Consider the following 26342-nt stretch of genomic DNA (forward strand, 5'->3'; position numbering starts at 1 on the left):
TAAAATCAAAACAGGAATAAATGGAATTCTGAAGACCACTTTGGAGGAAACATTTATATATAGATTTGGATGACAGGGTGTTACTTTTTTTTTTTTCTTAAACGAAGTTTAACTTCTAGACTCATTTATCCTGACAATGTCACCTACAATAGAAATTATCATCATCAATAATAATTATTTTGCTTATATGTGAGACACACAAAGTGGGTGAGAGAACATTTTTTTTTGTACCAACTTATGTTGGTAGAAGGGACAAGCTTTTGAGCTTCACAGAGATTTTCAGGTCTGGAGAAGAAAGCTGACGATCTAAAGTGATTTACACCGGTTGACTATTATCACCCCTATATTTAGATGAGGGAACTGGAAGAAAGGATAAACTCACAGTCACAAAGTCTGACAATAGTGAAGTGAGCAACAGAACACAAGTCTCCTTATTCCCATTCTGTACCCACTAGAGGGTGCTAATATCATAAACCATTATAGCTTTTTGCAAAGGTTGTTTGATTTTCAATAGATTGATGAAGCTTGTTTAAATATATCAAAACATCTGAAATGAAAACATGATTAAATCAATTGTTAGAAATGAGATAAATTATTAAAGTAGTGAGAAATAAGATTAAAGGGAAGGGATTTTATTAACTTGTCAGTGTTAAATTTTCAGAACCTACTTTCATACATGCAAATGTATTACTAGAATTTACAATTATTGCCATTATTTATATGATATATTAACATAATTAAGAACTTTTTGATACTTACTCACACAACACCACATATTTTTCAAGGGACACAATCAATAATTTGCTATCACCACGATGGAAGTGAAGAGCTGGGAGGATGACATCATCCTTTAGACAGAATACCAAATAAGACCATCCCATGCCTTCTTTGTTTTGTTTGATTGACTTCAGATCTGTCAAACTGAACTGGAATGACCACTTGCTTTCTCCATTTGCATGAGTTGTAGCATCTTTAAAGACAAAATTATGACAATTACAGTTTGGCTTCCACTATTAGCATCTACATATACCCAGGAACGGATTTACAATGAAACAAACTGTGTAGTGGCACAGGGCCCCCAACGACAGGGGGGCCCACAAAATGCAAGACAAATCTCATCTGACAACCTGCTCCTGAGTCCCGGCCAGCGGCACAGGCTGCCTGCATGCCGTGACCAGTGGCCCCACGCCACTCCCAGAAGCTGCCGGCTGCTGGCACATCTCTGCAAACCCCTGGTGGGGAGAGGGGGCTCAGAGTGCTGCCCGAGACTCACTGCCCTCCCTCCCCACAAGGGGCGCACAGAGACGTGCCAGCAGCAGGGCTAAGGCAGTTCCTTCCTCACTCTGCCTCCCTCCCTCCACACCACGCCCATGCTGCTCCCTGAAGCAGCCGGCTTGTCCCTGTGGCCCCTTGCAGGGGGGATTGCGGCCAATGGGAGCTGCAGGGGTGGTGCGTGGAGACCCTGCCTAGGAGCCACTGCCAGAGGGGTGGATGCGCTGGTCACTTTGGGAGCCGTGCCACGCGAGGTAAACGCCACCCCACTGACCCCCTCCTGCACCCCACACCCAAACTTCCTCCCAGAGCCCGCATCCCACACCCAAACTTCCTCCCAGAGCCCGACTCCTCACCCCCCCCACCCCCCAACCGCCTGCCCCAGCCCGCACCCAAACTCCCTCCCAGAGCCCACACCCCTCACCCTCTCCTGTCCCAATTAAAGTACCTCACTTTATTTTCATTTACTTCCCTTTATTTATAATATAGGAGGAGGATGAAGAAAAAAAAGAATGAAAAACAGGTGGGAGGCAGAGATAAGAGAGAATGTTCTTTTTCTTGGATGGGTCCTGAGGCGAGCGAGGGCACAAAAATGAATCTGCGCACAGAGCCCCACTAACTCTAAATCTGCCGCTGCATATACCCCATATCAACGCTGCCAACTTTTCAGAAATGTAACACTAGCTCTGGGAATGGAGTGTGCACTGTAGCATTCTTCAGTTCTCACTATACCTGTCCACATCCCAGAGGGTTCTAAACAGTTGATACAGCTATCAGACATAATTTTCCTGCTTATTTCCTAGACAGTTTGTCTACCATCTGTAAATGCACTGGCTAGATGAAATCCCAACTACAAGTGCCATGTCCCATGATCCGCCTAATGGCTCCAATCAGATTGGGGCTCTGTTGTGCTAGGCACCGCACAAACACACAGGTAGGCAGAATCCTTGCCTCAAAGGGACCATTATCTAAAGCCCTGATCCTGCAGCCATATACATGTGAGTAGACTCCTCACCCTAGTCAGAAAAAAAAGTTATTCACTTGTAAAGTTAATTCCATTCTAGGTACATGTCACAGATCCTAGCAAAGTATCTCCTCCAGGCCACCCTCTAGGACTCTTGTGAGGGGAATCCAAGCCTCTCCTGCACTGGATTACCATGGTGTTTCAACCTCTTGGAGCCTCAGCTGGTTAAAGCATTGGTTCCTCCCTTGACCCCTCCAGCACATTTCCTGGGCACGGACTCTCAGTCTGCTAGCTACCACTTCTCAGAAATGGAGCTCCGCAGCCCACCTGCCCTAAGCCCCCAGGATCAGGACTGACCTTCAAGATACTCAAGTTACTTAAATACACCCTATCCCAGAATTCCACCACAGACGTGTGAAGCTTTTGCTTTACAGGTTCAATCTCTCAGGGGCACACAAGCAGTTGCGAACCACATAACACATTAATTCTTAATATTACAGAGCACAGGAGAGTACAACTCATACAAAACAACAAACATCTTAAACATGCAGGGTCCTTCACAAGGGAAGGTGAGTTAGCGAGTCCTACTTGGGGAACCATCTAGGTCCAGGAAAGTAGGCAAGGTGTCCCCTGCCTCATGCAAACTGTTACATGGTGACTCATCTCTCCCTCATGGAGCCCCTTTCTCAGCTTGTGGCCCTGCTCTCTCATATCCCACATTTCCTTTTCCTGTCAGGCTCATTGTTCTTGTGCATTCCCTGATTTCAACTCCTCCTGGTCCCCTGGGCTGCCTCTCTTCTGCTCCTGGTAACGTTGTACTGCTCTTACCTTCCCCCGCTCCCTTCAGAAGGGTTATGCTAAAACCAGATTTCTAAGGATGCAACTGCTTTTCAGCCTAACCTTTCTGAGGTCTAAATACCATTGTTAACCTTGAGTATTTCGCATTGTTCCTACTAGTGTGAACCTGCTACAAGACCTGTCAGCAATAGCTGATCCCCATACACATAGGCACTCATGATACAGCAGGTTTTCATAATACACCTTCACAATATCAACCAGAATTCATGAACTGGGACTACGTTTGTACAACTTATAGTATGCATGCACCCCATGTGCTTGAGACAGGAGATTTTAGCTAGCAGTGTCCATTTGTTTTGTGTTTTAGCTAGCAGTGTCCATTTGTTTCGTTTTAGCTAGCAGTGTCCATTTGTTCTGCACTGCCCTTTATACCCTTGGTATGAGGCACAGTACTCAGCCTCATACCAAGGGTATAAAGGGCAGTGCAGAACTAACTACCACTCCAGTTTCTTTGCCATCTTGGAGCCTGAAAGTATAGGACGACTCCAAAGCAAGGGGAAGGAGGGTGGGTCATGGAATATACATATAAAAACATCTCAAAGAACTCCAGTTACTGCACAGGTAAGTAAAGTTTCTTCTTCAGATGCTTCTCCACATGTGCATTCCATTCTAGGTGACCCCCAAGCAGAGATCTAAATTAAGGTGTTAGATGCTCAGTGTCTTATCTAAAAAGAGACTGAAGGACTGTTCTATCAAAAGAAATGTCTGCTCTAGATCTTTCTGTCACGGTATAGTGGTTACTAAGGTGTGTATGGAACCGCAGGTGGAAGCTTTACAAATATCAATTATGGTTTTTTTTCCCCTCAAAGTAGCAGCTGATGCCACCTATTTCCTAGGGGAATGGGCCCTGACAATACTCGGTGGACCTAGTTTAGTCAATTCATGATGCCCTGAAACCCACCTTAACAACTTTTGAGTAGAAATATGATGGCCTCTCATCCTTTCAGCAAAGGAAACAAAGAGTCTTGTTGAAGATCTAAAGGGTTTTGTCCTCTGAAGGTAAAAGACAAGGACCCTTCAAATATCCAGGGTTTATAATCTCACGTCAGCATGTTTACGAACAGGGCTTTGGAAAAAATATGGGTAAATGAATGGCCTGATTTAAAGGAAATTCATGAACTTCGGCATGAACTTCGGACATGTCTGAGGGATACATTACCAACTTTAAAAAAACTGTGGGGGCAGGGGTATCAGCCATAAGGGTCCCTATTTCTCCCACTCTCTTTACTGATGTGATAGCTATAAGGAAGGAAGTCTTCATAGACAAGTGCAAGAGGGAGCATGAAACCACAGGTTCACATGGAGGTCTCAGGAGAGCTGTCAAATTACATTTGGATTCCATATAGAAGATTCCATTCCCTTATAGGTGGGAATATCCTCACTAGGCCTTTAAAAAATCTGATCACAGGTAGGTAGAAAAACACCAAAAACCCCTATGTAAGTGGGTAGTATGCCCTTATGGCACCACGATGTACCCTGAGAGAGCTGAGTGATAGACCTAAGGTTGTTGATAACAGCAGATAGTCTAAGATAGTGGGAATTTGCAACTGAAGAGGCAGAAGTCTACAATGCTCACACCAGGTGATGAAAATTCTCCACTTTGCATCATAGGTTTTTTTTCTAGTGGAGGTATTTTCTGCTGTTGATCATAATATTTTGAATGCTAGTAGAACATGCTCTTTCTACTTCCGACACGCATCCAAAATTCACAGAGATGAAGTGAGGATAGGTTGGGAAGATAGGTTCAACTCCCATCCTGAGATAAGAGATCTCATACAGTACTAGCAAAAAGAAATATTGGGAGGGCTGCTGGAGAAACATATGAGCTCCAGAAACCAAAACTATCTTGGCTACCAATGCAGAAGTTATGAGGGAAAGTGTGACTGCATCTTGCCTGGCCTTCCTGAGCACTCTTGGAAGTAACAGAATTAGTGAATATGTATACATCGGAACACAAGACCACAGAATGAGGAACACATCTACTACATGTTCTGACCACCTCTGGAACAGAAAGTTGGGCATTTCTTGTTCTTGTGTGTCACAAATAAGTTCACTGAGGTGTGACCCCGCTTCTGGAAGAGTGACTGAATTAGAGTTGTGTATTTCGTATTCATGATCTGCTGAAAAGTGTCTGCTCAGCTTGTCTGTCAATGGGTTCTGCAGACCCGGTAAGTAAACTGCTGTGAATGTAATGCAATGCTTATGAACCAATTCCACAGCTGCTCTGCTCTCTACACAGGGGAGATGACGTGCCACTCCCTGCATGTGTATATAAAAGATAATAGTTGTATTGTCCGTCATAATCTGAATGCAGGCATTTTGGATTACTCTTAGCTCCAGAATATTTGATGTTCTGGGTGGGTTTCCCAACCCAATAGAGATGCATTTGTAACTATCACTTTTGTTGGAAGGAGGTGGGGAGAAGGGAACTCCCATGCACAGTGTGGGTTCTTCCACCAATTAATGGAGGCAAGAACCTCAAGGGACCACTAGCGGCAGGTACAAACTGTGATGGCTCAGTGTAGGGAGCCAGGGTGGCTCCCCTTGGAACCAGAGGGTAAAGAGCCACCCTCTCAGCCTGAGTGGGCGGGGCAGACCAAGTTTATTCCAATCCCCAGAAGGGGAGAGGTAGAACAGGAAGTACAAAGGGCGGGGCCCTTTGCCCAGTGAGGGCAGCACCAGGGAGGGAGACAGACACAGGCTGCTGGCTGTTCCCTCCAGACCGTGCTGCCAACCCAGGGGAGGCCCTGGGCCAGGAGAAACCTGACCAGGAGGAAGGACTGAGGCGACCAGAACTGCCAGCTGCCGAGTACCCAGAGGGGCCACACTGTAAACCGGGCCAGCGTGAGCCTGACACAGAGGGGGAGCTGGAGCTGCCAGCAGCTGAATACCCGGACGAGCTGGAGGGACCGGAGAGGCCCGCTTGAGAAACCGGGTAGGAAGTAGCCCAGGGGCAGAACTGCACAGTGTGGTGGGTGTATTTGGTCAGTGTGGCGCGGATGGTTCCCCGCTGACCTAGCGGCGGGACCCTCTCCTCCCGCCACTGTCAGGGCCCGGGGCTGGAACACAGTGGAGTTGGGTGGGCCTGCGTTCCCCTACCCCGGCCAACCCGCCTTGGGTAGCAGAATCCTGAACACTGCAGACTCGTGCCAACGCTCCCCTGCCTGAGGGGCGCACCGCAGACTCTGGCCAGCACACCTTCTCTGCTAATTCCCCAGTGACCGAAACGTGTAACTAAAGCCTGCCAGTAGGACAGTAGCTCTCCATCACCCCCTAGAGGCTCGATGGACCGATTGAAACCTGTCACACTTAGCACAGGAACAAACTTCATCCAACCTTGCAGGCAGCGTAGGTGTCATCTGGCATGCAACATTATGAAAGTGCAAGAGGTCATACGGCCTAGTAAGCTGATAAAAGTCATTGCCAACTTCTGAGGCACTGTCTAAAAAGTATTGTGGTAAGTCTGGCCATAGTCTCAAACCTGTTCTTGAGGTAGATAGGCCCTCGCTGTTTTGGAGTACAGTATAGCCCTGATAAATTCTATTCATTGTATTAGAATGAAACAGCGCAAGTGCCAACTCACAGACAGAGATCCAAACAGATGGAGAATGGTCTGAGTGGAGGTCTGACCTTCTTGGTAAGAGTTCTCTTGACCAACCAGTTGTCTAGGTATGGAAATACCGATATCCCCTGTTTTCTTAAGTGAGCAGCCATTACTGCTATGACCTTTGTAAATACTCCTGGAACTGTGGATAAATCAAAGGGTAAGATACTCTTTTGGCCTACCAAAAACTACAGGAATTTTGTGTGTGCAGGATATATGGCAACATGAAAATAAGCATCCTGCAGGTTGAGAGCTGCAAACTTATCTTTCTTATTTAGCAATGGTAACGCAGATATTAAGGTAATCATCCTGAACCTTATTTGCTGAATGAAGGTACTGAGCATACTGAGGTCCAGAACAGGTCTCTAACTTTCCTTCTTCTTGGGCATGAGGAAATATTTGGAATAGAAACCTGGAATAGGACTGAGCAGGGCATGAGGTTGAGCGATTACAGGGATAGTGCTCTCTGTAGCAAGGAGGCTGCTTCTTAGGTTAATATTTTGGATGCCTATTTATGAGAGCAGCCACTTCCTCTGCTGCAGGTGATAAATTTGATACACAAGAGATGTGTATATGTCTAATGATTTCAGGCTTGCTATTAGAGTTTTTGGGCAAGTGTAACATACTGTTTTCTCGCCAAACAGCTCTGACCCTTCAAACAGTAGGTCTTTTGTAGAGACCTGTACTTCAAGCACTAAAACTTCTCTGAGAGGAAGTCTAGAGAGCTAGTTTTGTGAAAATATGTGGGAAATCTTCTCCACTATGCTAGGACTGAATAAAATATATCCGACTCAAAGGGAGAAGCTGCACAGGCAGGGGGGGTAGAAGGTAAAGCCAGCTTTGGGGTAAGTACAGGAGAGGAAGTTGATACCATTGAAGTATTAACCTCCCAAATCAAAGAGATGCACCCTTCCTAATAGTAACAGAGTCAGGCTTCCCAGTACTACATCCCTTGGTACCATGTATTTAATCAGTACCAATGTCAAATGAGCTGGGAACCTCAAAATAATATAATCCCTTTGGGAGCGGCTGTGATTAAGGTGCTCAGTACCAGCCTACCCTATGCCAATAATGAAAATCTGTGCTGATGTTACAGCACCCTAATAGGCACCGATGCCTTGGCTATGGGAACCAGACAAGTGGTACACCACATTCCACAAGAGATCCACCACTATCCATTCCAGGCCATGGAGTCTTCGGAAGCAATTTAGACCTCTTCTTAGAGCATTTATGGAGAGATCTGCCTCTAGATTGAGGGAGATGGATATCCTTCAGCTCTTTCCCCAACATTTCCCTCCAGGATTGTTTAGTAGATGAAGACCTATCTTGTCCCACGTTCTTGCATTACTGGGAGCAGAGCTTGAGGGGCACACTTTGAACTTGCTGACCAACAAACTGGGGGTGGGGCTATTGACGGGTCTGGCTCACTGGCTGGTCCCAAGGAGTAGTCCGATATTTTCAGTCTTGTCTCCGGTTTTCATACCCTTTTTGAAAAGGACTTATACACACTGCTTTTTGAGGGGGATGAGTGATTCCCATAACAAAAGACAACATTGAGTACATCCATGACTAAGAGGAAATGCTAACTTGCAAGAAGAGCAATATCTGAAGCTAGGTGATTTAGGCTGAGGCATTATCACCCAAAAAGACCAAAAAACCCTAAGGGGGGAGGGGGTGGGGGGGAAGAGGAAATGTGAATGAAAGCTTCCTCATAGCTAACTGAAACCTATCAAAAAATTATAAACAGCTATAAAATGATCATCAACAGGCAAATCACTAGTCTAACATTAAATAATCACTATGTGCAACAATAAAATAATAGGAGTGCAGGTCACTGAGCACTCCATCGCAGTCTTGGGCAGTGAGAAGGAACCGCAGTGGTGGTTAGTCCTGCATCGTCCTTTATACCCTTGGTTTGGGGTACAGGGGTACTTAAGGTGCATGAATAGACTGAACAGTCACCGCTAACTAAATATCTCCAATATCCAGCACAGACGGCTCATGTACACCTGGAGTGGAATACACGTGGACATACACTCTAAGAACCACCATCATTGATGGGGTGCCATATAAACATAAGGGTCCCTTGTCACCAGCTCCTGGTGTGGTCTTTTGTGGGGTCTCTGCTGCCCCCGACTGGTCCTCCTTAGTTTGCCCCTGGGCAGGGCAGTTCTTGGACCCTCAGCTCAAATTAAATCTAGAAGTATGTTTCAGTCTCTTGGCTGTTCATAGAGGCAGCCTGGTGCAAGGGTGTTACCCATTTGCTGTCTCAGGCTGTTCTGCATCCCTTTCCTTCTCTGCACTCTCCCCTTTATAGCAGGCTTTGTTTCCTCTACTGGATGAAGCTCTTGGAGCCTGCCTCCATGACTGGCAGCTCTGGCAGCTGCGTGAAGGTGTGGTCATGCTGTTTGCCTACAAGCTGTTCTACTCCCCCTTCTGTCTACGCTCAGTATGGGGTTTGTTGGCCCCATTACAATCCCCAGTTACAGGACTGGTGTTTAATATAGTGCAAGACCATGAATATAAAAAGATGGAGGGGGATTACAGAGGGAGGACAAACCTAACTGTAAGAAGATCACACAATTACAAGCAAAATAATAATGGGAAACATAAGAACTGTGCACACGCTAGCTATGAAAACTTGATGGTTCCAAATTCTTTAATTCTTTCAATTTTCCTGTATTTATTTTCTTATTTTACCAGAACTTGAGTGTTAGGTGTGAATAGAGTACAATTCTCCAGCTATATCTCTTTTTTTCTGATGTGCAAGCTCTCACTGCACAGTAATATACTCAATCTCCCTCTGGTGTTCCAGTAGTGAAGTAGCATCTGCTTAATACAGCATTAATCTTCCCATTCTCTCTCCTAACTATTGCATACATTTGTTCAAGTTTCACTTGCTTAAGAGAGATGTGAAGGTATTATGCATATTAAGACAGGCATACCAATGCTTTGTTACACAGTAGGACGAGCTCTTAAAATGCTGGTTAGACATAAGCTTCAACCACACAATTCCCCCTGGAGTGATTTGGAGAGGAAATCAGACTGAAGAAGCAGACAGCTTTGTGGGTGCAGAGATCAATTCAGCTGGGAAAATGGAAGCAATTCAAACCACAAGTCACCTCAGCATTTCAGTTCCTGAGGGAACACATTTGAGAGTATTTTTATAAACTAATGATCTTTCAAAACCAAGTTAATACCAAGGGAAATATTTAAAATTTCAGAATTTATTTTTTCACGTACCTCCATTAGAACGTGGCTTCTTTTTAAACGAGACTGTGTTGACCATGTCCCATTCTGCCTCATAATTATTCTGGTGGTCTGACCCTCGTGGAGATTTTTCTTTAGGGGTTTGTGTCCACTCTACAACTGAACTGGAATCCTAAACAAAATTAAAAAAAAATAAAAATAAAAAATGAAGTCATAAAAACTAAAACTAAATTTTATCAGTAGTGAATTTCAAGATTTAAAAAACACAAACACCTTTGGTAAATTGGAGTTAAGGCTGAAAGTACAGACTTGAGTGTTAAAATCCTCAGAAGAACATAGTTATCAAACAACTATTAGGAAAAAAAAACAAGAAATTCCATGTTCAGTTTAAATTCAAAAGAAACGCAAACATTTGAAACTTATAGAAGAAGACAGTGAAGATCACACAAATAATCTTAAATCTGCCCAACTAGAGATGCACTAAGAACAAGCAGAAATTTTAATACACCCTTACCTATTCATAATTGACAAATTGATCTCATCCCAGTAATGACAGATGTATCATTTATTACTCTAAATTGTACAATTCTTGAGCCACTTCCACCCTTCTTTACGACCACAGACAACAGAAAAGGATGCATTTTAACAATTACAAGTTAAATAAATAGTATTTTAAAAGCAATCATTCCCAACTCCCTGTAAAGATTCGATGTGTCAATTATACCATAGCGAGAAACAGAATTGGCCTTTGTTCTAAATCAAGATCACAGCATTAAGGCAGCAACACAGAAAGAGTAAAAGTTATTAAGATGGCAAACATTATACTTTGTGTCCATATTGTGTGCATTCACCAATAGCGATGGTTCGCCATGTGCAGCTGCTCTGTGAATACCAAAAGTAATCTAGAATTGTTTCAGTCCATGGCACGCACCACAGATTCCTGTTCAGATTTGTAGCTCATGAAATACTGCACGATCAGCCAAATTATGTTCATAACACTCATCACAAGACCAGAGGGCAGTGCAGGATCCATGTTTTTAGGCAGAGATGGTAGGTGCACAGTTTACAGGGCTGGTTGAAAAATGCCACAAAACGTAGTTGGAAGCTCATGAAATGACACGACACAAAAAATGCACCATGGGACAGGGCACCCACGCCCATGATGCACTGCAATCCATTCCCACAACTTCTAGCAGCAGAATGTGTCGAGTTGCACAGTGAGATAGCTACCCACAGTGCACTGCTCGCTCTCTCTATGCTAGAGCATCAACTGTGCATTCACTCTGACACAAGGAGCACTGTGTGAACACGCAAAAGCAATGTAATGTATAGCGGGTTTCAGAGTAGCAGCCGTGTTAGTCTGTATTTGCAAAAAGAACAAGGAGTACTTGTGACACCTTAGAGAGACTAACAAATTTATTTGAGCATAAGCTTTCGTCAGCTATAGCTCACTTCATTGGATGCAGTCAGTGAAAAATACAGCGGGGAGATTTATATACACAGAGAACATGAAACAATGGGTGTTCCCATACACACTGTAACGAGAGTGATCAGGTAAGCTGAGCTCTTACCAGCAGGAGAGCGCGGGGCGGGGCGGGGGGGTGGGGAAGAGAACCTTTTGTAGTGATAATCAAGGTGGGCCATTTCCAGCAGTTGACAAGAATGTCTGAGGAACGGCGGGGGCGTGAGGGGGAGAGGAGATCGTTTTACTTTGTGTAATGACCCATCCCACTCCCAGTCTTTATTCAAGCCTAAGTTAACTGTATCCAGTTTGCAAATTAATTCCATTTCACCAGTCTCTAGTTGGAGTCTGTTGGAGTCTGGAACCCCGACCAGGGATATTGTATCTGCTGCCCAAGATCCATAAACCTGGAAATCCTGGACGCCTCATCATCTCAGGCATTGGCACCCTGACAGCAGGATTGTCTGGCTATGTTGACTCTCTCCTCAGGCCCTACGCTACCAGCACTCCCAGCTATCTTTGAGACACCACCAACTTCCTGAGGAAACTACAGTCCATCGGTGATCTTCCTGAAAACACCATCCTAGCCACTATGGATGTAGAAGCCATCTGTGCCAACATTCCACACAAAGATGGACTACAAGCTGTCAGGAACAGTATCCCCAATAATGTCACGGCAAACCTGGTGACTGAACTTTGTGACTTTGTCCTCACCCATAACTATTTCACATTTGGGGACAATGTATACCTTCAAATCAGCGGCACTGCTATGGGTACCCTCATGGCCCCACAGTATGCCAACATTTTTATGGCTGACTTAGAACAATGCTTCCTTACCTCTCATCCCCTAACGCCCCTACTTTACTTGCACTACACTGATGACATCTTCATCATCTGGACCCATGGAAAAGAAGCCCTTAAGGAATTCCATCATGATTTCAACAATTTCCATCCTACCATCAACCTCAGCCTGGACCAGTCCACACAAAAGAGATCCACTTCCTGGACACTATGGTGCTAATAAGCGATGGTCACATAAACACCACCCTATACCGGAAACCTACTGACTGCTATGCCTACCTACATGCCTCCAGCTTTCATCCAGACCACACCACATGATCCATTGTCTACAGCCAAGCTCTATGATACAACCGCATTGTCTCTGTCTGAGGGGTTGGAGCAAAACATCTACAAGATCTCCATCAAGCATTCTTACAACTACAATACCCACCTGTTGAAGTGAAGAAACAGATTGACAGAGCCAGAAGAGTACCCAGAAGGTACCTACTACAGGATAGGCCTAACAAAGAAAATAACAGAACGCCACTAGCCATCACCTTCAGCCCCCAACTAAAACCTCTCCAACGCATCATCAAGGATCTACAACCTATCCTGAAGGACGACCCATCACTCTCACAGATCTTGGGAGACAGGCCAGTCCTTGCTTACAGACAGCCCCCCAACCTGAAGCAAATACTCACCAGCAACCACACACCACACAACAGAACCACTAACCCAGGAACCTATCCTTGCAACAAAGCCCGTTGCCAACTGTGTCCACATATCTATTCAGGAGACACCATCATAGGGCCTAATCACATCAGCCACACTATCAGAGGCTCGTGCACCTGCACATCTACCAATGCGATATATGCCATCATGTGCCAGCAATGCCCCTCTGCCATGTACATTGGCCAAACTGGACAGTCTCTACATAAAAAAATAAATGGACACAAATCCGATGTCAAGAATTATAACATTCAAAAACCAGTCGGGGAACACTTCAATCTCTTTGGTCACTCGATTATAGACCTAAATGTCGCAATTCTTCAACAAAAAATCTTCAAAAACAAACTCCAACGAGAGACTGCTGAATTGGAATTAATTTGCAAACTTTGGCTTGAATAGAGACTGGGAGTGGATGCGTCATTACACAAAGTAAATCTATCCCCCACCCCCACCTGTTCCTCACCCATTCTTGTCAACTGCTGGAAATGGCCCACCTTGATTATCACTACAAAAGGTCGTGTGTCCCCCCGCTCTCCTGCTGGTAATAGCTCAGCTTACCTGATCACTCTCATTACAGTGTGTATGGTAACACCCATTGTTTCACGTTCTCTGTGTATATAAATCTCCCCACTGTATTTTCCACTGAATGCATCTGATGAAGTGAGCTGTAGCTCACGAAAGCTTATGCTCAAATAAATGTTAGTCTCTAAGGTGCCACAAGTCCTCCTTTTCTTTTTGTAATGATAGCGATTTATGATCGTCAGCATAGCTTGCGTCAACTTAAGCTATATCTACACTACAGAGTTAAGTGAGTTCAGTTTTCAACCACAGGGTATAAAGGGAATGAAAGAGAAGTTGAAGACTGACATTGCCATGAAGAAAATAAAGTTATTTGGGTGACCTTAATTGTGCACTCTCACACTTTCATATGTTTGTGCTTTTAGTAACTATCAACACAGAATTTCCTGGCTTTCTAGACTTATGGGTCATGTGTTTTAAGCAACAACGTGAAAGGATCTTTAACATTCTAATCTTTTATAGTGCTTTTATTGTAACAGACTTAGTAGGCAGAGGCCAAAATTGGGCTTCTCATAGTGGGGAAGTAGAACCACAATAGCTGAGGTAGATATAAGCTTACTGTTAAAGCACTTAGAAAAATTGGAAGTTAACATCTACATACATATGAATATTGCATAGATCCCTGACCAGCCCATGCAGAGAGAGTTCTGCAACATCAAAAGAGGAATAGGAAAGAATTACTTGTCTTAGGCCTAGTCTTTCTTGACTAGGATTTAAATGTCTGATGTTCGGTCATGTTACCTACCTCAATTTAAGACCTTCCAAAATGCTAAACAAAACAGGGCAAATTTTATTCATTTGTATTATAATAGCTTTGTTTTAGCACATACCAAACTAGTACAGTTAAAGCCTCTAGGCTTTAATCAAGATATTTTCTCTCCTAAACTTAAACCATTTTAGTTAGGGTGTGTGAGCTAATATCCTAACACAACATCTTTAAACCCTCGTATAGGCAGATCCACGGAGGTAGCACTCCCCTCTTTCATACTCTGAAGATCAGGTTTCATTGGACCCTAGCACCCTCCACTCAGACAGCAAAACATAACCATCTTTTTGTTCTGTCTGAACAGTGCTTAGCATAATGGGGTCCAGGACTAGGGCGCCTAGGCACTACAGCAACAAAAATAACCATCACCCTGAATAAGTAAACTTCCAGTTTTAGGATCATCTAGCTAAATTTAACAGATGAACAATACATACAAAACCTGCAGAGAGAGATGAAAAGGTGAATGCAAGTAATTAATAAGCATACCTTTCCAGCACAGAGGATATTGGAAGAGTCCAAAGTATCATCCAATGGTCTCCAGTCTACTATTACTTCAGCTTCCTACAATACAAGTTACACTTATGCATCAGCACAAACTCAGTAAGATTATAATTAAGAAAATGAAGATCTCCCTATTTATGCAAAGAATTATGTAGATTTACTTTATACATACATTTTAGGTATAGCTGCCAAACATCATGGTGTACATTAACAAATACAAACACTAAGGATTTTTCTTTTAATATTTTAAACTTGCAAAGGTATGTTAGATGCACTGAAGGTAAATGTAAGGAAAAAAAAATCTAACAACTGTATTAAATGATTACCTTTTCTATGACACGTAGTACTCCTGATATTATACTGTCCTGGTCGTCATTTTTTGCACAGGATGAATGAATGAAAACCCCTTCTTGTTCATACACAACCTGGTGGGGGGGCAGAAAATGGATCAACATCTTGTTTTAATGGCAGAGCAACATTTAGACAACGTAAATACCTAGATGGATAATACAGGGGGAACTTTACTCTCAGTATTACTATCATGTCCTAAAAATCAGATTTACAGCACCAAAATGGTACTATAAAATTAATTTGATCTATAATTTTGATTTGTCCTGCAATTCAAAATTAATCCTGCTGCACAGACACAAAAAGTGAGTTGCCACATCCTTATTCTGGAAAAAGAAATAGCTGTTGCACAAAATACTTGATTTCAACTTCAGTATACTGAAAGATTAATTTATAGGATCAATGAAATACTGTAGTACAAAGTTACTTGGGAAGAATTTTACATCTTTAAAATGAATCTGAATGGTGATCTTTGAATGTATCTATATGATGTAAATTTAAGTGCATCAAAAGTTAAAGACTAATTGTGTAAAAGTTAAAGACTTATTGTGTATAATCTGCTGAATGAGATTATATTTTCCTTTATATACAAATTAATTTTCAAAAATCTGAACACTGTGTTCTCTGCCAAGATTCAGCATGATCTCCTGGGCTGCTTGATATAAATAACCTTAATCAAAAGTCTACCAAAGGAAATGAAAACCAGGGTCGTTGTAAACCTGAACCCACCCATTTTGCTGGGGGGGGGGGGAGGGAGAGAGGGGGAGAACCCAGTGAAAAAACCCCAAACATTCAACACTAAGGTTTTGAGAAGTGAAAACATAAAACATTATGTGATTCATTTTGTGGACATATTTGTTCCTCAAATATAAAACAGTATGCATTGTTCAAAATGGAGAAATGTACACATCTGGAAATAAAATGTAATAATCCCCTCTACTAACTAGTTTCAGAGTAGCAGCCGTGTTAGTCTGTATTCGCAAAAAGAAAAGGAGTACTTGTGGCACCTTAGAGACTAACCAATTTATTTGAGCATAAGCTTTCGTGAGCTACAGCTCACTTCGTCGGATGCATACTGTGGAAAATACAGAAGATGTTTGTATACATACAAACCATGAAAAAATGGGTGTTTATGATAATCAAGTCGGGCCATTTCCAGCACAAATCCATACCTTTTGTAGTGGTAAACACCCATTTTTTCATGGTTTGTATGTATACAAACATCTTCTGTATTTTCCACAGTATGCATCCGACGAAGTGAGCTTTAGCTCACGAAAGCTTATGTTCAAATAAATTGGTTAGTCTAAGGTGCCACAAGTACTCCTTTTCCTTTTACAAATGTATTTGCTTTTGAAAAGTTGTTGCCAACTTAAATACTTTGTCACTAGATTTAGTGACCTTTTGGTTTCCCTAGCGAGAAAATAAAGTGTCAAACTGACCAGTGACAAATCTAGCGACTTTCACTGCCAATTAGTGACATACAGAGAAAGAAGTCACCAATATGTATAGTCAAAAAATTATTCACAAGCAACTCAGTAGTGTTAACAGAATCCATTCCATGTTCTTCTTACTACATTCTTTTGCACACCAAGTCAGTGTCATTACATCTCAACTGAACATGTCCTCAGAAGGAATCGCATTCCAGGGCTTCTTGGACTGAGATCATTATAATCTGCAGGAGAAGAAAAGAAGACTGTGGAGGCTAATTAAATACTTCGCTAAAGTCTGGCACACTTTGGAAAGAGCACCACATTAGCCAGGGCTTATTTTACCCAAATGTGTTCTTTCTTGCTGCTCCATAGTAGGTAGAAAACCCTGTAATGCAGGGAAAGATGGCTAATGAAGTGGGCAGGATTGGGAAGGCAGGTTAGCTGGTGAGGAGAGCTGCGCGGATGGAAGGTGTGGTGGGATGAGAGAGGGCGATGTGCGCCAGTGGGAAGGGGGCACCAAGGATGAAGATGGGATCAAAGGTAGAACTAGCTTGATTTCAGCTCCTCTTCACTCTTTCCCCCGGTTTGGCTTGGGGTTAGGGGCCCAGCTGTTTTCAGAAATCAAATCCTGGAAGAGTGGGGAAGGGGTCTGGCTAGCAAATTTTTGTTTTTAAACCTACTTTCTTAGCTCCCTGCAGCCCCGAGCTCAGGTCAGGTGAATTCTTTTTTTTCCTCTGGCTCTGGACTCTCCATTTCACTAACCTGTCCGCTCAAATCCAGGCTGGCAAGAAAGAGGCTCAGCTGAAATTAACCAACCTCAGACAACCTGGGCTGCAGTGTACAGAGCCTTCCCAATGAGCAGAGGGCTGCAGTTTCCTTTCCAGTGAGCAGAGGGCATCCTCCTGATGAGGACAGTGTACCATACTAGTTGCTTGAGGTATGTAGCAAGAAAAGCATAGAATGGATTTTATTAACACTATTGAGCTGCTTGTGAATGATTTTGTGACTATATGTGCCTGCATGCGCACGTGCATGTATGTAATTCTCTGGAAATTGTGTTAGTCACATTTTTGACTCCTTTTAAGTGCTTAAACAGCTACATCTAATGACTTGCAGAAAAAGACAGAAAGAAAGACAGAAAGAAAGTCAAGAAATTGGATTGTGTGTGGAGTCAGCATGCTCAACCACCATTCTGCTTTCCTTGTTGTCTTTTTGATGGATGCAGTAAACAACAACAACAAAAGTATCCGTGTTTTGCATGTCTGGTGATGGACTCAAAAGTAACTAAGATCGGGTTGAAAGCCACGAGCACACGTCTGTCCATTTTTCACTCTACTTCGACTGGAAAAAAGATTGAAGAACCACACTGGAATTGATGGTGCTCTTCAAAAACAAGTTGAGGAAGAAACCATAAAAAGCCATGAAATTTTGAAATGCATCTTAGATGTCACATTGGTTTTAGCTGGTTTCATTTTGCAGATCTAACAGCAAAACAGGAGACCAAGGGAACAGCCTTTTCTTTTGTACTTTACCACTGCTTGAGGTATCAGAATGGAGTTCATAAGAGACGGTTAAAACCAAATCCAAAACACTTATCCAAAATGTACAGAAGGCATTCTACTACGATATGACTGTTGCCAGAAAACCAGATGCTTCCTATAGAGAGCAAATTATTTTTTGCTTTGTGATACGCTCAAACTCAAGATAACATATGGGAAATTAAAGAGTGCTTTTTGATGTCTGAGGACTCAGGGGTGGGAGAAAGGACATTGCAGAGCCAATATGCAGAGTACTTGAAAAGAGTGGTATCGACCTTCAAAACTGTAGAGGTCAAAGACAGGACAATGGGTCCAACATGGCTAGAATTTCTGAAGGAGCACAAACTAATTTTACAGAAGAATCCTCAGGCAATCTACTCTCCACATAGTTCATGCAGTCTGAGTCTTTGTGGAGTGCACACAGCAGACCCAAGTGTGACATAAAGAGTTTGTTTGGAAACTTCAAACTCTGCAACTTGTTCAATTCCAGCCCTGCCTGATGAAAAGTTCTACAGAAAGCTGCAAACATTTTGTTGCAGACTTAGTGGAATTCAAGAACTGAAGCAGTGAAACCACTATCAAAGTAATAGCCCTGGCCTACACTAGCAGTTGAGGTTGAATTTAGCAGCATTAAAATCGATTTAACCCTGCCCCCGTCCACACGATGAAGCTTTTTTTTTTTTTTTTTTTTTACTTAAAGGGCTCTTAAAATCTATTTCTTTACTCCACCCCCAAAAAGGGGATTAGCACTGAAATCGGTCTTGCTGGATCAAATCTGGGGTACTGTGAACACAATTAGACAGTATTGGCCTCCGGGAGCTATCCCAGAGTGCTCCATTGTGACCGCTCAGGAAAGCGCTCTCAACTCAGATGCACTGGCCAGATAGACAGAAAAAGGCCCGTGAACTTTTGAATTTCATTTCCTGTTTGGCCAGCGTGGCAAGCTGCAGGTGAGTGCAGAGCTCATCAGCAGAGATGACGATGATGGAGTCCTAGAATCGCAAAAAAGCTCCAGCATGGACCGAAAGGGAGATACAGGATCTGATCGCTGTATGGGGAGAGGAATCCGTGCTATCAGAACTCCATTCTAGTTTTCGAAATGCCAAAACAGTTGTCAAAATCTCCCAGGGCATGAAGGACAGAGGCCATAACAGAGATCCAAAGCAGTGCCACGTGAAACTTAAGGAGCTGAGGCAAGGCTACCAGAAAACCAGAGAGGCAAACGGCCGCTCCAGGTCAGAGCCCAAAACATGCCGCTACTATGATGAGCTGCATGCCATTTTAGGGGGTTCAGGCACCACTACCCCAGCCGTGTTGTTTGACTCCTTCAATGGAGATGGAGGCAACACGGAAGCAGGTTTTGGGGATGAGGAAGAGGATGATGATGATGAGGTTGTAGATAGCTCACAGCAAGCAAGTGGAGAAACCGGTTTTCTTGACAGCCAGGAACTGTTTCTCACCCTGGACCTGGACCCCTCGAACCCACCCAAGGCTGCCTCCTGGACCTGCCAGGCGGAGAAGGGACCTCTGGTGAGTGTACCTTTTTAAATAGTATACATGGTTTAAATGCAAGCGTGTTTAATGATTAATTTGCCCTGGCATTCGCAGCCAGTACAGCTACTGGAAAAGTCTGTTAACGTGTCTGGGGATGGAGTGGAAATCCTCCAGGGACATCTCCATAAAGCTCTCCTGGGTGCACTCCCAAAGCCTTTGCAAAAGGTTCATGGGGAGGGCAGCCTTATTCCGTCCACCATGGTAGGACACTTTACCACGCCAGGCCAGTAGCACATAGTCGGGAATCGTTGCAGAACAAAGCATTGCAGTGTATGTTTGCTGGCGTTCAAACAACATCCGTTCTTTATCTCTCTGTGTTAGCCTCAGGAGAGTGATATCATTCATGGTCACCTGGTTGAAATAGGGTACTCTTCTTAAGGGGACATTAGAGGTGCCCATTCCTGCTGGGCTGTTTGCCTGTGGCTGAACAGAAATGTTCCTCGCTGTTAGCCAAGGGGAGGGGTTAGCCACGTGGTGGAGGGAGGCAAAATGCGACCTTGTAATGAAAGCACATGTGCTACATATGTAATGTTAACAACAAGGTTTACCATGAAAGAGAGTGTACCCATTGTTCTATAAAATGTGTCTTTTTAAATACCACTGTCCCTTTTTTTTTTTTCCTCCTTCCACCAGCTGCATGCGTTTCAAGGATCACAGGATCTTCTCCTTCCCAAAGGCTAGCAAAGATTAGAAGGCGAAAAAAACGCACTCGTGATGAAATGTTCTCTGACGTCATGCAGTGGGAATATTGGTTTTGCTGAGGTCTAACCGAGTCAGTAAACTGCGCCAGAGCTCTTTTAAACGTCCAAATGCCCACTCTACCACCATTCTGCACTTGCTCAGCCTGTAGTTGAAACTCTTTCTTCTCCATTTTGCCCTGGGCCCCAAAAACTTCTGAGTAGCCCTCAGTCTTAGCCAAATCAAAACTCCCTTACATGGCAAAAGTATAAAATGTGGGGCACGTAGATAGGCTGTTGCCATACTCAAATGTGGTCTCTTCACCTTCACAAACACTTTCCTAGTTCTCTGAGATTTTTCCTTCAGTTGTTGGAAGTACAAATTGTTCATTGCATTGGGTCAGAATCTTTACCAAATTATCTAATTTTAGACAATTTCACAGTTTCCAAGAAAAAATAAAAAGAAAGCCATCAGCAGTTAGCTTAACTACTGCAAATTATCAGAATGTTAATATGTTGGTGTGAAAGCCATATACATTAATGTAATGCAGCTGCTATCCAACTAAGATGCTGGAACATGCAGGTCACTCTTGGAACAGCAAATTAAGACCTTTGAAAATGCCTAAGAAAAATATGAATGTATTCTTTGACTATATCTCAGCATATGATGATTAGTAACTTTAAAAGTTATGCTACATTGTACTGAAACAGAAGTAGAACAATTGATTGTAATAAGACTACACTTTACATAACTACTTCCAAGCACAACAGGCCAAAGAGGAAAATGTTTCCTTCATTAATATTCCAAGAATGGAAACTATCCACTAACTATTAATGTTTTTTCCATATCTGGTGCTCTTCTCCTTTAATTCCTTGGATGGGTCAAATTGTCAATATGAGTATGCTAAGAAAAGAACCACCGTGTAAGCACCAGCTTTCCAACTTCCTTTTATGTCTGAACCATGAGGCTTATCACAAAAAACATACCACTATGGCAATTTCATTTTATTTATTTTTTAATTATGGGAAAGGAAACAGAAAGGTAGTTATACAGATCATGATAAAAGTGCAAGCTTTTAAAGATTCTGAAGTTTACAGTTTAGAATAACATGCATGCACATCATAAATTAGCTAAGCAAAACATTGTGAATGGTAACTGTCTATGCCCTGAAAATGTATCTATATACTGAAAATACTCAGGGTGTGTGTACTCTAAAAACTTAAATCGACCTACATTAGGTCAACTTACAGTCACCCCAGTAATTACTGCGGTGGTGCATGTCCACACTACCCTCCATGGGTTGGTGGTGCACATCCTCACCAGGAGCACTTCCACCAAACTAAGAGAAACAGTGTGGGGAGCTGAGAGCCCCAGCTCTCTCAGCTCTGCTGGAAGCTCCCTGCCAGGAGCCTGGCTGCCCCACAAATTACCAGCCTTCCAGCTGGCCTCCCAGGGCTTCTCACCTCCCAGTTCCCCACCAGAAGCGGGGCTTCTTGCCCCTGGGGAGCGGAGTCCAGCTCCCCAGTCTTCTCATCCACCTCAGCCCCCACCTGCTCCCCACCATGAGCTAGGAAGCCTTGTCAATTTCACAGCTCCAGCATAGAGCTGTGAAAATGACAAGACAGCCAATTCCCAGCTGAGAGCAGGGGGAGAGAAAGTCCTTGGGAGCTGGGTCCATTCTTGCACCAGCTCTAAAGGCGAGCGAAGGGAGCTCAGTTCTAGCTGCCCAGCTTTCTTGTCAATTTCATGGCTCCGCTGGAGAAAGCTAACAGCAGATATTAGTAATGCAGTCCACAGACACTACATCGCACTAACTACACTTACATAATCCCTACACCTCTCATGGAGGTGGAATTATGTTGGTGTCATACAGCACTTACATTGCCAGGACAAGACTGCAGTATAGACAGTGACAATTAGGTTTCAGAGTAGCAGCCGTGTTAGTCTGTCTCCGCAAAAAGAAAAGGAGTACTTGTGGCACCTTAGAGACTAACAAATTTATTTGCGCATAGGCTTTGGTGAGCTACAGCTCACTTTCTCAGATGCATGCAGTGGAAAATACAGTGGGGAGATTTATATACACAAAGAACATGAAACAATGGTGTTACCACACACACTGTAACAAGAGTGATCAGGTAAGGTGAGCTGGGGGGAAAAAAACTTTTGTAGTGATAATCAAGGTGGGCCATTTCCAGCAGTTGACAAGAATGGGCAAGGAACAGTGGGGGGAGGGAGAGAGGAATAAACATGGGGAAATAGTTTTACTTTGTGTAATGACACACCCACTCCCAATCTTTATTCAAGCCTAAGTTAATTGTATCCAGTTTGCAAATTAATTCCAATTCAGCAGTCTCTCGTTGGAGTCTGTTTTTGAAGTTTTTTTTGTTGAAGAATTGCCACTTTTAGGTCTATAATCGAGTGACCAAAGAGATTGAAGTGTTCTCCGACTGGTTTTTGAATGTTATAATTCTTGACATCGGATTTGTGTCCATTCTTTTATGTAGAGACTGTCCAGTTTGGCCAATGTACATGGCAGAGGGACATTGTTGGCACATGATGGCATATATTGCATTGGTAGATATGCAGATGCACGAGCCTCTGATAGTGTGGCTGATGTGATTAGGCCCTATGATGGTGTCTCCTGAATAGATATGTGGACACAGTTGGCAACGGGCTTTGTTGCAAGGATAGGTTCCTGGGTTAGTGGTTCTGTTGTGTGGTGTGTGGTTGCTGGTGAGTATTTGCTTCAGGTTGGGGGGCTGTCTGTAAGCAAGGACTGGCCTGTCTCCCAAGATCTGTGAGAGTGATGGGTCGTCCTTCAGGATAGGTTGTAGATCCTTGATAATGCGCTGGAGAGGTTTTAGTGGGGGGCTGAAGGTGATGGCTAGTGGCGTTCTGTTATTTTCTTTGTTGGGCCTGTCCTGTAGTAGGTACCTTCTGGGCACTCTTCTGGCTCTGTCAATCTGTTTCTTCACTTCAGCAGGTGGGTATTGTAGTTGTAAGAACACTTGACGGAGATCTTGTAGGTGTTTGTCTCTGTCTGAGGGATTGGAGCAAATGCGGTTGTATCATAGAGCTTGGCTGTAGACAATGGATCATGTGGTGTGGTCTGGATGAAAGCTGGAGGCATGTAGGTAGGCATAGCAGTCAGTAGGTTTCCGGTATAGGGTGGTGTTTATGTGACCATCGCTTATTAGCACCATAGTGTCCAGGAAGTGGATCTCTTTTGTGTGGACTGGTCCAGGCTGAGGTTGATGGTAGGATGGAAATTGTTGAAATCATGATGGAATTCCTCAAGGGCTTCTTTTCCATGGATCCAGATGAAGATGTCATCAATGTAGCGCAAGTAGAGTAGGGGCATTAGGGGACGAGAGGCAAGGAAGCGTTGTTCTAAGTCAGGCATAAAAAAGTTGGCATACTGTGGGGCCACGCAGGTACCCATAGCAGTGCTGCTGATTTGAAGGTATACATTGTCCCCAAATGTGAAATAGTTATGGGTGAGGACAAAGTCCAGTCACCAGGTTTCCGTGACATTATCGGGAATACTGTTCCTGACAGCTTGTAGTCCATCTTTGTGTGGAATGTTGGTGTAGAGGGCTTCTACATCCATAGTGGCTAGGATGGTGTTTTCAGGAAGATCACGGATGGATTGTAGTTTCCTCAGGAAGTCAGTGGTGTCTCAAAGATAGCTGGGAGCACTGGGAGCGTAGGGCCTGAGGAGGGAGTCTACATAGCCAGACAATCCTGCTGTCAGGGTGCCAATGTCTGAGATGATGGGGCGTCCAGGTTTATGGATCTTGGATAGCAGATAGAATACCCCAGGTCAGGGTTCCAGGGGTGTCTGTGCAGATTTGTTCTTGTGCTTTTTCAGGGAGCGTCTTGAGCAAATGCTGTAGTTTCTTTTGGTAACCCTCAGTGGGATCAGAGGGTAATGGCTTGTAGAAAGTGGTGTTGGAGAGCTGCCTAGCAGCCTCTTGTTCATATTCCGACCTATTCATGATGATGACAGCACCTCCTTTGTCAGCCTTTTTGATTATGATGTCAGAGTTGTTTCTGAGGCTATGGATGGCATTGTGTTCTGCACGACTGAGGTTATGGGGCAAATGAAGCTACTTTTCCACAATTTCAGCCCGTGCACGTCGGCGGAAGCACTCTATGTAGAAGTCCAGTCTGTTGTTTCAACCTTCAGGAGGAGTCCACCCAGAATCCTTCTTTTTGTAGTCTTGGTAGAAAGGTCTCTGTGGGTTAGTATGTTTTTCAGAGGTGTGTTGGAAATATTATTTGAGTCAGAGACGTCGAAAGAAGAAGTCTAGGTCACCACAGAACTCAATCAGGTGGTGGGGCAGAAGGAGAGGCCCCGAGATAGCCCAGCAGAAGAATCTGTCCTAAGAGTATAGTTGGATAGATTAACAATATTGCTGGGTGGGTTAAGGGAACCACTGTTGTGGCCCCTTGTGGCATGTAGTAGTTTAGTGTCCTTTTTCTTTTGTAGAGAAGCAAAGTGTGCGTTGTAAATGGCTTGTCTAGTTTTTGTAAAGTCCAGCCACGAGGAAGTTTGTGTGGAAGGTTGTTTTTTTATGAGAGTATCCAGTTTTGAGAGCTCACTCTTAATCTTTCCCTGTTTGCTGTAGAGGATGTTGATCAGGTGGTTCCGCAGTTTCTTTGAGAGTGTGTGGCACAAGCTGTCAGCATAGTCTGTGTGGTATGTAGATTGTAATGGATTTTTTACCTTCAGTCCTTTTGGTATGATGTCCATCAGTTTGCATTTGGAAAGGAAGATGATGTCTGTCTGTATCTGTATGAGTTTTTTCATGAACTTGATAGATTTCCACTCCATACGGCTAAATTCAGTGCCTTGCATAATGACAGGTTTCAGAGTAGCAGCCATGTTAGTCTGTATCCATAAAAAGAAAAGGAGTACTTGGGGCAGAAAAGGAGTACAAAAGGAGTACGGAGGCTCGTTCATCTGCACATCTACCAGTATGATATATGTCATCACGTGCCAGCAATGCCCCTCTGCCATGTACATTGGCCAAACTGGACAGTCCCTACGTAAAAGAATAAATGGACACAAATCAGACGTCAAGAATTATAACATTCAAAAACCAGCCGGAGAACACTTCAATCTCTTTGGTCACTCGATAACAGACCTAAAAGTGGCAATTCTTCAACAAAAAATCTTCAAAAACAGACTCCAACGAGAGACTGCTGAATTGGAATTAATTTGCAAACTTTGGCTTGAATAGAGACTGGGAGTGGATGCGTCATTACACAAAGTAAAACTATTTCCCCATGTTTATTCCCCCCACCCCACCCCCACAGACGTTCTTGTCAACTGCTGGAAATGGCCCACCTTGATCATCACTACAAAAGTTCTTTCCCCCCAGCTCTCCTGCAGGTAATAGCTCACCTTACCTGATCACTTTCGTTACAGTGTGTATGGTAACACCCATTGTTTCATGTTCTCCGTGTATATAAATCTACCCACTGTATTTTCCACTGCATGCATCCGACAAAGTGAGCTGTAGCTCACGAAAGCTTATGCTCAAATAAATTTGTTAGTCTCTAAGGTGCCACAAGTTCTCCTTTTCTTTTGACATAATTAGGTCAATGTAAGGCAGTTTACGTTGACCTAATTGTGTAGTACAGACCAGGTGATAGAAATGTTTAAGTACTAACTAAACAGTTACTTATTTTATATTTCAACTATCTGGAATAGTTGCAACTTTAACCATGGGTCTATCACACAAATCTGTTCAGTTCTAATGACAGCTTTTGTGATGCCAAACCAAACCATGCTAAAGAATGTCCATATCTGACTTAAATAAAACAAAAAACCCTAACTCAATAAGAAGTCACACATGGATAATACAAGTCTGGAAAGGAGTGGAGACATGGTACTCCAGTTTTATCAACTATAATGGACATAAAGGTCTCAATGAATCAATCCTAAACAGGTATTCTATGGTACAGTAACCCTAGTAAATGATGAAGCAGTGCTAGCAGTCATCAAAATCTCTCTATTGCAAGGCTTTTCCTAGGAGCAGTGGGCTGAGGAAGAACTGAGGC

The 26342-nt window shown here is 43.4% G+C and overlaps 1 protein-coding gene across 7 annotated transcripts in view; it reads right to left on the minus strand.

Annotated features, from left to right (window-relative positions):
• The window catches only part of TBC1D15 (TBC1 domain family member 15), a 97985-nt gene that overhangs the window by 66018 nt on the left and 5625 nt on the right, over positions 1-26342 (minus strand). For 4 of the 7 annotated variants that reach the window (XM_078851124.1, XM_073327764.1, XM_073327762.2 and 1 more), the window contains exons 2-5: positions 15052-15150; positions 14711-14785; positions 9942-10080; positions 760-970 (exon numbers count right to left, since the gene is read on the minus strand). In XM_078851124.1, coding sequence (XP_078707250.1) covers positions 760-970; positions 9942-10080; positions 14711-14785; positions 15052-15150 — 524 coding nt within the window. Of the gene's footprint in view, positions 1-759; positions 971-9941; positions 10081-10181; positions 10265-14710; positions 14786-15051; positions 15151-26342 lie in introns of those variants that run through there. The other 3 variants (XM_073327765.2, XM_073327763.1, XM_073327767.2) reach the window with 2 other exon arrangements.

Source organism: Lepidochelys kempii, chromosome 1 (genome assembly GCF_965140285.1).
Source record: "Lepidochelys kempii isolate rLepKem1 chromosome 1, rLepKem1.hap1, whole genome shotgun sequence".
Lineage (NCBI taxonomy): Eukaryota > Metazoa > Chordata > Testudines > Cheloniidae > Lepidochelys > Lepidochelys kempii.